Source organism: Lolium perenne, chromosome 2, assembly GCF_019359855.2.
Source record: "Lolium perenne isolate Kyuss_39 chromosome 2, Kyuss_2.0, whole genome shotgun sequence".
NCBI classification, from domain to species: domain Eukaryota; kingdom Viridiplantae; phylum Streptophyta; class Magnoliopsida; order Poales; family Poaceae; genus Lolium; species Lolium perenne.
The window spans coordinates 265,720,235-265,733,367 of NC_067245.2; the positions used below are offsets into that span (position 1 = coordinate 265,720,235).

Genomic DNA, 13,133 nt, shown 5'->3' on the forward strand with positions numbered 1-13,133 from the left:
AAAGAGAGCATCAAGAGGCAAATTCAAAACAAATTTAAGTCTAACATGCTTCCTATGCATAGGAATCTTGTAAATAAACAAGTTCATGAAGCATAATGCAACAAGCATAGAAGGATAAAACAAGTGCAGCTTCAAGATTTTCAGCAAAAAGAGAGGTGTTTTAGCAGCATGCAAATTTCTACAACCATATTTTCCTCTCTCATAATAATATCCAGTAGCATCATGAGCAAACTCAACAATATAACTATCACATAAAGCATTCTTATCATGAGTCTCATGCATAAAATTATTACTCTCCACATAAGCATAATCAATTTTATTAGTAATAGTGGGAGCAAATTCAACAAAGTAGCTATCATTATTATTCTCATCATCAAATATAGGAGGCATATTGTAATCATAATCAAATTTATCCTCCATAACAGGCGGCACCAAAAGACCACTATCATTATAATCATCATAAATAGGAGGCAAAGTATCATCAAAGAAAATTTTCTCCTCAATGCTTGGGGGACTAAAAAGATCATGCTCATCAAAACCAGCTTCCCCAAGCTTAGAATTTTCCATATCATTAGCAACAGTGGTGTTCAAAGCGTTCATACTAATATGTTCCATAGGTTTTTTAATTTTCGACTCAAACCATCCATGTCTTAACTCAGGAAAAAGAATAAAAAGCTCCATGTTGCTTTCCATTATGCTAAACTAGTGCAAAACAAGAAACAAAAAGATGCAATTGCAGGATCTAAAGGAAATAGCTTCGAGTACTTACAACGGTGCCGGAAAATAGCTTAGTAGCCGAGATCCGGAGTGTGAGTACCTTTTACCTTTCCTCCCCGGCAACGGCGCCAGAAAAGTGCTTGATGTCTACGGGTGCTTCTATTCTTGTAGACAGTGTTGGGCCTCCAAGAGCAGAGGTTTGTAGAACAGCAGCAAGTTTCCCTTAAGTGGATCACCCAAGGTTTATCGAACTCAGGGAGGAAGAGGTCAAAGATATCCCTCTCATGCAACCCTGCAACCACAAAGCAAGAAGTCTCTTGTGTCCCCAACACACCTAATAGGTGCACTAGTTCGGCGAAGAGATAGTGAAATACAGGTGGTATGAATAAGTATGAGCAGTAGTAACGGCACCAGAAAATAGCTTGATGCTACAAGTGGCGTGTGGTTGATGGTGGTAATATTGCAGGCAGTACAGATGTAGTAGAACAGTAAACAAGTGATGATTTCAGTATTTGGAAACAAGGCCTAGGGATTATACTTTCGCTAGTGGACACTCTCAACATTGATCACATAATAAAACCACTCTACACTCTGTTGTTGGATGATGAACACCACTAATTGTGTAGGATTACACGAACCCTCAATGCCGGAGTTAACAAGCTTCACAATATTCGATATTCATATTTAAATAACCTTAGAGTGCATGATAGATCAACACAACTACACCAAGTACTAACATAGCATGCACACTGTCACCGTCACACTATGAAGGAGGCATAGATCACATCAATACTATCATAGCAATAGTTAACTTCATAATCTACAAGAGATTACAATCATAACCTACGCCAAGTACTACACGATGCATACACTGTCACCATTACACCGTGCATGAGGAATAGAGTACTTTAATAACATCACTAGAGTAGCACATAGATGAATAGTGATACAAAACTCATATGAATCTCAATCATGTAAGGCAGCTCATGAGATTACTGTATTGAAGTACATAGGAGAGAGATTAACCACATAGCTACCGGTACAGCCCTTAGCCTCGGGGGAGAACTACTCCCTCCTCATGGGAGACAGCAGCGGTGATGAAGATGGCGGTGGAGATGGCAGCGGTGTCGATGGAGAAGCCTTCCGGGGGCACTTCCCCATCCCGGCGGCGTGCCGGAACAGAGACTCCTGTCCCCCAGATCTTGGCTTCGCGATGGCGGCGGCTCTGGATGGTTTCTTGTACCGTGGCTTTTCCGTATCGAAGATTTAGGTCAGGGACCTTTATATAGGCGAAGAGGCGGAGTCGGAGGGCTGACGAGGCGGCGACACAACAGGGGGGCGCGGCCCCCCCTCTGGCCGCGCCAGCCTACTGTCTGGTGGGCCTGTGGCCCCCCTCTGGCGGCTCTCGGGTGTTCTGGAAGTTTCGTCCAATTTTAAGACTCTGGGCGTTGATTTCGTCCAATTCCGAGAATATTTCCTTACTAGGATTTCTGAAACCAAAAATAGCAGAAAACAAGAACTGGCACTTCGGCATCTCGTCAATAGGTTAGTTCCGGAAAATGCATAAAAACATCAGAAAGTATGTATAAAACATGTAGGTATTGTCATAAAACAAGCATGGAACATAAGAAATTATCGATACGTCGGAGACGTATCACTGCTCGATTGGCTTCTAGTTTGTCACCCGAATTTCTTGCAGTGATGCTTCCAATTACCAGCTCGAACTTTTGTTGTGAATACAAAATCTGTGATATCAATTGGTCTCTGGATATTTTTTGTATATAGGAACTGTCCTGAACATTAGCATTAGTATTTAACACATACATCATGTGTTCTGGACACTTGCATGCTATGTGGGAGGGTTTGGAATAAAATTTGCTCATATGATGTTGTTATGCATCTACATAGAAATCACAAAGACATTTCTTTTACTTTGGTATGTAATGAATTATTCTATGACACCATTTTTTCATTATCATTTGTCTTTTCATAATTTATGTATACCTCATTTTTTACTAAAAACTACCGTAAGTATGGGGTCATCACTTATTTAGAGAATATATCAAATTCAGGGGCATTAGAGGCATTACACAACTCAACATAGCAAATAAGCCAGATTTCCAGAAGCCCAAAAGAATAGGAGAAACAGTTTGTAGGAGCTTCTCCCCACCACAGTTTCCCCCCACCGAAACTCATAAGCCGGCTTATGCATAAGCATAAGCCGAAAAGAAGTGGCCCTAAGCCGCGTGCATAGTCTAGCTTTGGTTCACGACATTGTCGTATGACATCAGCTACGGATGAGAGTTCAGATCAGTTAGCTGCCAATGCGTTCCTCAAGTGGCTGCGATCGACCTACGATCGTCTCGTGAAAACTTCTTCATGGTGGAATTTTCGTGTATGACAGCTAGGGATGAAATTCATAGTCTTGCTTCTTTTAAGCTTCAGGTCGAGGCGGCCGCTCCGACCGCAAGTCATTGTCTTCCCTTTGCAATGAAATTCTCGAGCGTAGTCTCGCCTTCAAGCATTGGGTTCGTGGGAGATACTTTAGGTGCCTCGAGCGTGACCACCAGGTCAGCCTATGCCGTGAGTCCTTCAGATGCATCAGTTGTCGTCATCCTGGTCATCGGGAGTGATTCTGTCGTGCGCACTTTGCCGCCGGTCGTGCTCATTCTCCGGATGCATGTGCTCGTTGCCAGCGGAGCCGCTCTCCGTCCGCACAATCTCGTCGTCCCTCGGCGTCCCGAACTTGGGCTCAAGTCGTGTGCCGCTCGTCGTCGCCTACATCATCGCTGCCAAGACCCACTCCAAGGTGTTGCGGGGAGTTCAATGTCAACACCATTTTCGACTCTCGCCCTCAGTGCCAGTTTGCCTTGATGTGCATGGAGCTCTTTCAGTTTATTGCTAACCGCGTCGAGGAGGTGTCTCGCCCCCTTCGTGAAGAGGTGGCAAGTCTCAAGTTGTTGTTGGCACGCATTGGTGTTTCTTTGGAGCCGACGGAGACGTGTTCTTCTGGTACGCAGGAGCTCGTCGCCACTTCGTTTCCGCTTGGCTCCGCTGAGCCAAAGTCGTCGGTGGTTGAGATCACTCTAGAGCTATATGAGTTGTGTGAGTATTCTTTTGTGGTGACTCGGCTTCAAGAGTTGAGTGGTTGTGTGGTTATGCCTCCTTTCGTGGAGGAAGCGAGGTTTGACTCGCACGAGATCTCGGTCATGACTTCTCCATCGAGTCTGACGTTTGGCTTTGAGAAGAGTGGTGTTGTTGATGATGTTGTCCCTCTCATGCGTGAGTCCAACATGAATGTGGTTCCTATTGGTGATGGGGTTGCTAAGTCAGGACTGCTGGCAACAGTGCCTGGAGCTGTAGTCGCTAGAGAGGTGTGCGATTTTCTTGCCACCTTGGTTGTTGCCTACCCTGGATCCGCAGTTGATTGATAGGTACCCCAATGTCATGGCATGTCTTCATCGATGCGGTGTTGGAGTGTCATGTTTGGAGTTCGTTATTGGGTCACCTCTTGGTCACTTATGTCCAGTGGCGGACCTAGGATTTTACCAAAGAGAAACAATTGTAGGACAACCACACTTTTACTAGCCAAGCATCTATGTCAATCCAAGTAGTATTTTGAAGCAACCATCTTAGCAATATTGAAGAAGAAAAAACCTAGTATATCCTCAACATCTCTAATTAATTCCATGTCCATTAATACTTGGAAACCCTAGACCCACATCTCAACTTTACTTATGCTTCATTAGTAAGCACAAGGAAACCCGTAGTACAAAACCCTACACTCAAATCAATCTTGTAAGATCTATTAATCACCTTTAGAATTAAAGGCAAGCCATGGACTAAGTTAGCAACTCAGCCACACCTTTCAAAACCCATGCTTCAGTTAAACACTCCTTGTTAGAATTTAACTCAAATTTGTGAGACAAGTAAGTAAACCTAAATCTTAAAGTGTAACCAAACTATACTTCTAAACAAATACATTTCATTCTGCGAGAAATAAGGAAAACCTTCAAGAATACAAAACCATATACACCTTTTGAAATTAAAGACCACTAAGATTATCTAAGTCCTAGGAAAAATAAAGTGCACATATAATTATCTCCATGTACCCACAAGAAGCCTAGCATTGTTCTGAAACCTAGCCAATTTTTTTATACCACAAGTATCCAAGGAAAAACCTTTATATACATCACTAATTAAGTCATAATAGCCCTAAATAGTTTCTATGCCAATAACACAATTTGCTAAATTAAGTAGTGATCCATGTGACATAATTTTAAATAAGAAACCCAGCAATAGCTTTAAATCTTAACCGATAGTTTATTTACAATTTTACCAAGTATAACATTATCTATCACAAGGTAATTTTTGCAAACAATAGAAAAATAATTTGAACCAGAGAAGTCTTAGCTTAAACGGGTAGAAAACCAATCAGAAGAAGCCAAATAGTGTGCTGCTTTTCTTCAATGCCGAATGACCTTCACTTGCGAATTATACTTCTGAGAAAAACTGATCAGCAGGAGAGCCCAAAGCTCGAATGGTGCACTTGTTGCGGCCCATCCACATCAGGAGAGCCCAGGCCCAGCAGCAGTAGAGTCTCCTTCCTCCTACGGATACGCCATTCCCCATCACCTCCCAGCCTCCCAGCCACCCCCCCACAGCCACCACGACTCCGACCATCCCGATCTCCGGCCACCGCCACCATGTCGTCCACCGCCGCGTTCCTCCTCCGCCCCACCTCCGCCACGACTAACCCTCTCGTCCAGCTTTCCACCGCCAACTCCAGCCCCAAATCCCACTTCCTCCGCCTCCACTCGCCGCGCCGCCGCCTGCCCCTTCCCCGTCTCTCCCTCACGCCCCCCGCCGCTGCCACCGCCGGTTCCGCCCCCTCGCCATCCCCTCCGTCTCCGTCCCCCCCACCTCCACCCCCTCTCTTCTCCAACTGGTCCCCGCCGCGCGCGATCTGGCGGGGGCTCTCCGCGCTGCTCCTCGCGGGGCAGGTCTTCCACCGCGTCCTCACGGGCCGCATCCACCGCCGCAACCTCCTGGCGCAGCTCCGGCGCGTGGGGCCCGGGAGCGCGGGGGTGTCGCTCCTGACCGCCGCCTTCGTCGGCATGGCCTTCACCATCCAGTTCGTGCGCGAGTTCACCCGCCTCGGCCTCCACCGCTCCGTCGGCGGCGTCCTCGCCCTGGCGCTCGCCCGCGAGCTCACGCCCGTCGTCACCGCCGTCGTCGCCGCGGGGCGAGTCGGGTCGGCCTTCGCGGCCGAGCTCGGCACCATGCAGGTGTCCGAGCAGACCGACACCCTGCGCGTCCTCGGCGCGCAGCCCATCGACTACCTCGTCGTGCCCCGCGTCCTCGCATGCGTGCTCGCGCTCCCCGTCCTCACCCTCATCAGCTTCGCCCTCGGGCTCGCCTCCTCGGCGTTCCTGGCCGACGCCGTCTTCGGCGTCAGCACCAGCATCATCCTGGAGTCGGCTCGCAAGGCGCTAAGGCCGTGGGACTTGATCAGCTCCCTGATTAAATCCCAGGTGTTCGGGGCCATTATCGCGGTGGTCAGCTGCGCATGGGGCGTCACCACCCATGGGGGCGCAAAGGGCGTCGGCGAGTCCACAACATCCGCAGTGGTCATTTCTTTGGTCGGAATTTTCGTTGCGGACTTCGCTCTCTCCTGCCTCTTCTTCCAGGGTGGTGCTGGTGATTCGCTCAAGCATGCCATGGGTTAAGGCAGCAGGACCATAACACAGCAATTTTTTTTTTGCTTCGTGGAGGCATAGTTTAGTGTTGTACATTGACGAGGTGGTGTAGTGGATTCAAAGAGCTCAGCATTGTAACTTCAGCTACACTCCAGGTGATATGAGTTTCTTTTTGTTTTTATATCCTTTGAAAGCAAACTATTAATATGCATATTCTACACAATGTCGCTCAATTGTCCGTATCTGATTTGTGTATAACCTTACCACCACTCGAAGAAGGAAATCAAATTACTTTTGTCCAACTAGCACTTACAATCAACATAGTGCAGCCTTTTAAGATCTGCTCAGGCACTCAAGCATCAATGTAGAATATAAATGGTTATGGTGTTGTGAGGAAACAACTGTGGATCGGTGATCATTATTGTTGATCGATATTGTTGTTGCTCAAGTACAACATTGCACTCTAAGATGCACATACATTCAACTGCTAGGTCTTATTAATAGTGGTAACGATTCCTTTTGAAGCTTTACTCATCCTTGGACGTGAAGAACTGCAGGAATTTTACTGACACCTCTGGGAATACGCGAGTTGGATGGTAGTCTTTGTCAAGGCAAACGATGGTTCCTTTGGCTTCCAGTACGAGCTGAGAGGAGTATAAAAGGCGATAGATACATGACAATGCGCAGAAAAAATATATTTTAAATAGACTGCATTTGAGCACCTTATGTTGGGACACTCTAACTTGGAAAAAAATTGATAGTGAATTCATACCTTATGATCTGGCAGTGTCTCAATTTTGTGCTCAACTATTACTCTTACACCTTTGATTTGCGTGGGCTTCACCTTGACAACAAACCTGTCACCAATCTGACAATGATATATAAACTTAATGAGCTTTTCCTGTATGATATGGTATATCTAACAGATATAATCATATGAATCTGGCTAGGAAATCACAAGTGTTGGTAAACCAGATTTATGGTGTGAGCTTTTTCTGTATGATATGGTATATCTAACAGATATGATCATATGAATCTGACTACGAAATCACAAGTGTTGGTAAACCAGAATTATGGTGTCTATGGCATGATCAGCATGTTTATCTGAACTGATAACCTAGATCGTTGTACTTGTATTGATTGAATCCTTAAGGAACTTTTTGTTTTGTTTTAGTTCAGCATCAGGGATCCTTAGTTCTATATGTTGTGTTGTTTGTTAGCAAAACTTACCCTTAAAGGTGCCATGTACTTAAGCTGTACTTCTGAATAAGCGAGTGCGTTGCCTTTGGATGTCATTGAGTCTACACTAATTCCAACGCTTTCAAGTAGCTTGCTAAGACCTGATGCAACATGTGAATTTAGCAAGATCATGTGAGTTTAGCAAGATCTGCTGTAGACTTGGAAACTGATATTGCTAACCATTTCGAATGTAACTAATGTAGATAGCAGCATTGACTACACCAAATTCGTCAAGTTCGATGTCATTGACTTTCATCTCAACTTCGAAATATTTGTCCTTCCTGATATTGCAAGTATTAGCAAATATACTAGTGGACTATCCTTATAATAACTTGCAACAAAATTTTGGAAGAGCAATGGTCTCAGAGAACCTCATATTGGAATCCTGGTTTGTGTTGACAGTAGTGACAGCTGGTAGGCGGCCTGATGCTCTAGGAGCAACCTTAACCTGGTGCTGGTGGAGGTATGCCTGGCCATGGGGCATTACAAGGTGGCCGTACTTGGATCTTCCTCCACCTGCATTGTATGCCTGACGCAGATGCTGAGGGAACCGTTTGTTGGCAAGAGGAGCAATGGAGCCTATATGCTGCATTGCGGATACTGTTGATGCTGCTATAGGCAATGGTGCTACTTATAGTGATTGTGATTCCAGAAGGCACCTGTTTTTTCAACATTCTTCATAGACTTCTAGTCTGGTAGTTGGAGTGTACGCCTCTTAATGTCTAAACGAGTGTGCTGACGAAATTATTTGGTCTACAGGCAGCTGAATTTGGTGTTTGAGCTGTTGAGCTGGAGTCAGTTGCACACGGCAGATCAATTATTTTGTTCCAGGACATTTAAGTTTCTAAATTTTGTGTTGGAGATATTCTTTGGCTTGTAAAGAGCTTTGATTCTGAATTTTATGTTTGAGCCTCCGAGTACCTACACATTGCAAATGATCATTCGGTTCAAGAAAAACACGGCCTGGATGCCAAATTCACATGGCATGTCATCACCTGTGTGTTGTATATCTTGATGCTGTATGAGAGAATTCTATGTTCTCGTTCTGAAGTTGCCACATGTGGTTTTTCTGTGAGAGGTGCTATTTATAATCTCCCATCACTACGAACAGTTATTTTCCTGGTGATTTTACTGTAATCTCCCCTGCATATCAATTGTTTGCATGAGAGTCTAGGTTTAGTGATTTTGGTGTTAATTTCTATTCTCTCCTTTTCAAATGACGTGGCTTTGTCTAGATACATGCATCAATTAATTTGAAACTGAGGTACTCCCTCTGTTCCGAAATATAAGCATTTTGGAACAGAGGTAATAGTACATAGAATGTTCTCCTATATTATGTACTATGTCAAATTAATTGACGTGGCTTTGTCTAGATACAAGTATAACTACACATTGAAATGCATCAAGCCGAAGTGCATCAGTTTCACCCCCTAGGTGAAACCAGCGAACAAGTTTTTGCCCTTTTAGCTTCAGGCATACGTTAGTGATAGAACCGATGCAGTTTCAAACTTTCAATGCCAAGAGCACCTCCATGTCAGACTGGAAGACACAGTATCAGTTGCAGATTTTGAAACTAGTCGAGCTACAGGTTCTGAAAGCCTGAGTACCAATTTAACTCATGCTCCCACCTGTGTGTTGTATACATTCACTTCAGTAGTACGGAGTATCACTCAACAAATTTTGGACCCAGATTCATGAATTACAAATTTTCTACATGGCCAGCAACAGTTACATAGATACACCGAGAAATGGAATGTAGCTCTTAATCACAGAGCTGCTATCAGAATTGCTCAAGAAGATTGCTGTTGTGATCGACGCAGTTGCTTAACCATTGCTGCCCTTGGAAGAAGAGCCCTGTAGCCTGGACAGGAACTCCGGAGATATACGGGTAGGTCGGTAGTCCTTGTTGAGACAAACAGCTGTTGCCGTTGCTTCCACAATCAACTGGTAGGAGAAATACAATGTTTATACGTGTTTGCTGTATAGAATGGTTGCAGAGAAATGCCCTAATAAGAGTAATTTGTGCTTGAAATAGCATGCTACTGTTGGAAATTATACATGTCACAATGCCATCCAGAATGCTAGGGATGAGATTGCCGCCTTATTTTGATTGTGAATAGGATGGAAATGTGCAGCTTATCCTATTCTGATTCTTTTGTCTGTCAGCAATAATTTGACAGCCGGCATAACTCTTTGGTCAGCATACCTCACGGTTAGGCAGCTTCTCAATGCAGTGCTCGAATATCATGCGTATACCTTTGATGCTTGCAAGCCTCACCTTGACCACAAATTTATCACCACTCTGACAGCACAAGGAAATAAAAAGGGAAATCATAACCAAATAGAATCTATGGCACTTGTTTAATTTTTTTTCCACGAAACTCGGTAAGAACAGGCATTACTCTCAAAGGCGCGAAGTACTTGAGGTGCATCTCAGAGAGGGCCAGCGACTCACCGCTGCGTGCTACTGCATCTGCACTTAGTCCTACGCTCTCAAGTAGCTCATGACGACCTATTCAATAAAGAGATAGCGAAATGTTATCTAAGCTAAAATTATGTTTTGTCCAGAAGATATAGTGAATGAATTCTTAAAGTGTTATCTGAATCATGCTCACTGACCAACTGAATAACGTTAGATTTCAACTGTAGTTTGTGCTGAACTCACCATGTTGGCAGTAGCTACCGTATATGGCATTGTTGACAACTCCATACTGGTCGAGTTCATAGTCGCGCACCTTCATCTCCACTTCGAAAAACTTACCCTCCCTGAAAATGGGAAGGACTACAGAAAATGTCATACACTTAAATTCAGTTGCATTCCAAACTTAACTGAATGAAGAAAGCCTAGTTTTCAGGATATTATATTATTATCTAAACGTACAAAACTATGTAGCTCAGGAGTAAAATCACTGATGTCCATGTCCCCCTCCACTGCTTACAAAAAAAAGATGTCTAAATGCATCTCACACATGGTTTCGAGCTACCATGGACTGATGGACACATCTCGGTGAAGTAAATATCAGATTAGGCGACAGCTTAATCTCTTGGTCTCAATCCGTGAACTAAGTAAGTAAATCATATGGTTTTCCCTGACAAGTTACATCCACATGAACAAGGAAGCAGAGAATTCGACAGGAAGACCTGAGACGAACCTCAGACCGGCTTCGAGGCTGGCGGACTGGGCGGAGACGGCGAGGGTGCGGCATACGCCTCGTGCAGCGGCGGCGCCGAGCGTCGGCCGGTGCAGCGCTGCAGGGCGTGCGGCCGGCCAGCTGGTCCTTGCTGCTCCGGCGCGGATCGGCGGGAGCGGCGAGTGGGCGTTGGGGACGAGGCGCCAAATCTGGTGGTACATTGCGGGCGGCGGACAATCTGAGTGGACCTGTGCGGCGCGGGCCGGTGCCGGCACGGCCTATATGTACTACCCAAACCTGACCAACGGGCCGTGCCTTTAGCGTGCCAGCGCGGTTAATCCATGCTTTGGCCCGGCACGTGGCTTAACGGGCCATGCCCAACCCGTCTAGGGCCGTGCTCAAGCCGCCACCTTGAGCCGGGAGCTCCTATACATCGCTTCTAGCGGGAGCGATGGTGGCTATGCTCAAGGCGTCATGCCTGGACCGTTTCAACTGCGGCCCAATAAACCAATAAAGGTACTGTTTCTTTCACTCATTTTTTTGTTTTAATTTGATTTTAACAAATATTTAAATCCGAAAAGGTTCATATTTGGAAAAAGTTTAGATTTAAAAAAATGTTTGAATTTAAAAAATGTTTAATTCCCAAAAATGTTTGAATTTAAAAATGTTCAAAACTGAAAAATGTTTGAATATAAAAATATTTAAATATAAAAAATGTGCGAACTTTACAAATATTTGAATCTGAAAATGTTCTAATTTCAAAAATATTCTGATCTAAAAATTATTCTAATATGAAAAAGTTCAAATTTAAAACTGTTCAAAATTTGAAACTGTAAGGGTACATTGTCCCTATGTGTGGTTTTGGTAATTAATGACAACCCCTATGGACTAATGTTTTCATTGAGTTTATATGAAGAAATATTCCATAGGTACTACTTGTAGTCCATGTGTTGGATTCAAGTATGGATGCCATGAAGATAAAAGATATACCTTGATTATTGGCATAAAGATCATCGATTTGAAGATATATATGTGATATGATCAAGAAGAAGAAATGAAGATGGAGATCTTTTGTGGAACTCAATATTAGCCATGCTCTAGATTATGTGATAAGCAATGAATGATCAAGATCTTGAGTGCTTGATTCGGAGTGAAGAATTCAAGTTATGGCTCTAAGACGGTGTCATGATAGCCTCATAAGTTGAGCTATGGTTGACTAAGATTTAGAGCATGCAAACAAATGAAGAATTCTTTATACACCTCAAGATAGTATGATAGAGCATGAGAAGATACAAGGTTAACCAATACAAAGAGTGAAGAATAGATTCAAGTTTGGTCAACACATGAAGCATGAAGAATGTGCCACAAGAAGTCATGTGGTATGGTAAGCCGTGTCAATCATGTTTCATGAACTAACCCATCATATATGTTCTATCGTGTTGTCTATGTGGGTTAGGTATCTTTTCATGTGCATGCATCAAAAGTGAGATCTCATATAGCCCATGAGAGGATGACGTCAAGTGGTGATCATCATCAAGGTTGAGTTGGGCAAGTTCAAGTTGAGCATCCCGAGAGGATCATATGCTTGAAGCTTGCCGTCTATTTGGTGATAATGGACATGTGAAGATGTGCATCAATGGAGCTTCCCCATCATGGTGTATGGGGGGCATTTGTGAGTCTTCATGAAGCAACAATATCAAGTGAGGCATTCCGGCTTGAGTGGAGATTGAAGAGTTATCATCAAGATCAAGCGGAATGCGCAAGGCAAAGGTATGGCCTTGATAGGTTTTCCTTTTACCGGTCTCAAGGTGGTTGATGGGAGACCGGATTATTGGATAGATAGTCGCACTATCAAGAGGGGCTTTCGGTTGGGTAACTTGATCACATCGTCTTAGGGAGCTCAATCATTTGCATACTTTGCATATTCCCAATGCTTCTTTGTGTTTCTCTCTGAGAGGTTCTTGAGCTTGTTGCTAGCTTTACAACAAGCCCAAGTTCATCGAAAACGGAATCCGCATGCATCTTCTATCGCGTTTTCGAGTTTGGACGTCTTCACCGTTTCTTGACGGTGGGAGACTCCCTCTCTAAAAACATCTAAAAATATCCTGTGAGGAGTCTCCATATTCGTCGTTATCTTTCCAACAAAATTGGTTTCATGTCAATCGGGATCCGGACACAAAAGTTATCACAGTTTTTGTATAACATGTTTTTTCTGTTGGCCCGGTTTCTCGCCCGGCGTGACCGGCCGTCCCACCGAATGGCCCGGTTCAAACCGGCATGTGGACTGGTGTCAACCGGGGCCATGTACTGTAAGACACAGAAGTGTTTGATACGTCCATTTTGCATC

At 44.3% G+C, this 13,133-nt stretch overlaps 2 protein-coding genes across 4 annotated transcripts; one reads left to right on the top strand and one right to left on the bottom strand.

Moving 5' to 3' along the window:
- The first annotated feature begins 5,325 nt into the window (after nt 1-5,325).
- Nucleotides 5,326-8,646, top strand: LOC127335862 (protein TRIGALACTOSYLDIACYLGLYCEROL 1, chloroplastic). 3 transcript variants are annotated; one of them, XM_051362595.2, is made up of 2 exons: nt 5,326-6,571; nt 8,058-8,646. In XM_051362595.2, the coding sequence occupies exon 1, from the start codon at nt 5,424-5,426 to the stop codon at nt 6,444-6,446; it is 1,023 nt and encodes a 340-aa protein (XP_051218555.1). In that variant the 5' UTR covers nt 5,326-5,423; the 3' UTR covers nt 6,447-6,571; nt 8,058-8,646. The 3 variants fall into 3 exon arrangements, with proteins under 3 accessions (XP_051218555.1, XP_051218556.1, XP_051218557.1); XM_051362596.2 differs by having other exon boundaries at nt 8,415-8,646; XM_051362597.2 differs by lacking the exon at nt 8,058-8,646 and adding an exon at nt 6,974-7,195.
- A 567-nt stretch (nt 8,647-9,213) lies between these two features.
- LOC127335863 (acyl-acyl carrier protein thioesterase TE3, chloroplastic) lies at nt 9,214-11,051 on the bottom strand. The gene is made up of 5 exons (XM_051362598.2): nt 10,808-11,051; nt 10,321-10,421; nt 10,058-10,167; nt 9,862-9,957; nt 9,214-9,599 (listed from the first exon to the last, which is right to left on the bottom strand). Exons 1-5 carry the CDS (start codon nt 11,005-11,007, stop codon nt 9,480-9,482), a joined length of 627 nt encoding a protein of 208 aa, XP_051218558.1. The 5' UTR covers nt 11,008-11,051; the 3' UTR covers nt 9,214-9,479.
- Between the last annotated feature and the right edge of the window lie 2,082 nt (nt 11,052-13,133).

Coding starts and splice junctions, on each gene's coding strand:
- LOC127335862 (XM_051362595.2), top strand. CDS start 5,424: ATGTCGTCCACCGCCGCGTTCCTCCTCCGCCCCACCTCCGCCACGACT.
- LOC127335863 (XM_051362598.2), bottom strand. CDS start 11,007: ATGTACCACCAGATTTGGCGCCTCGTCCCCAACGCCCACTCGCCGCTC. Junction 10,422..10,807: donor AGCCTCGAAGCCGGTCTGAG/GTTCGTCTCAGG, acceptor TCCCATTTTCAG/GGAGGGTAAGTTTTTCGAAG. Junction 9,600..9,861: donor AGAAGCTGCCTAACCGTGAG/GTATGCTGACCA, acceptor TTCTCCTACCAG/TTGATTGTGGAAGCAACGGC.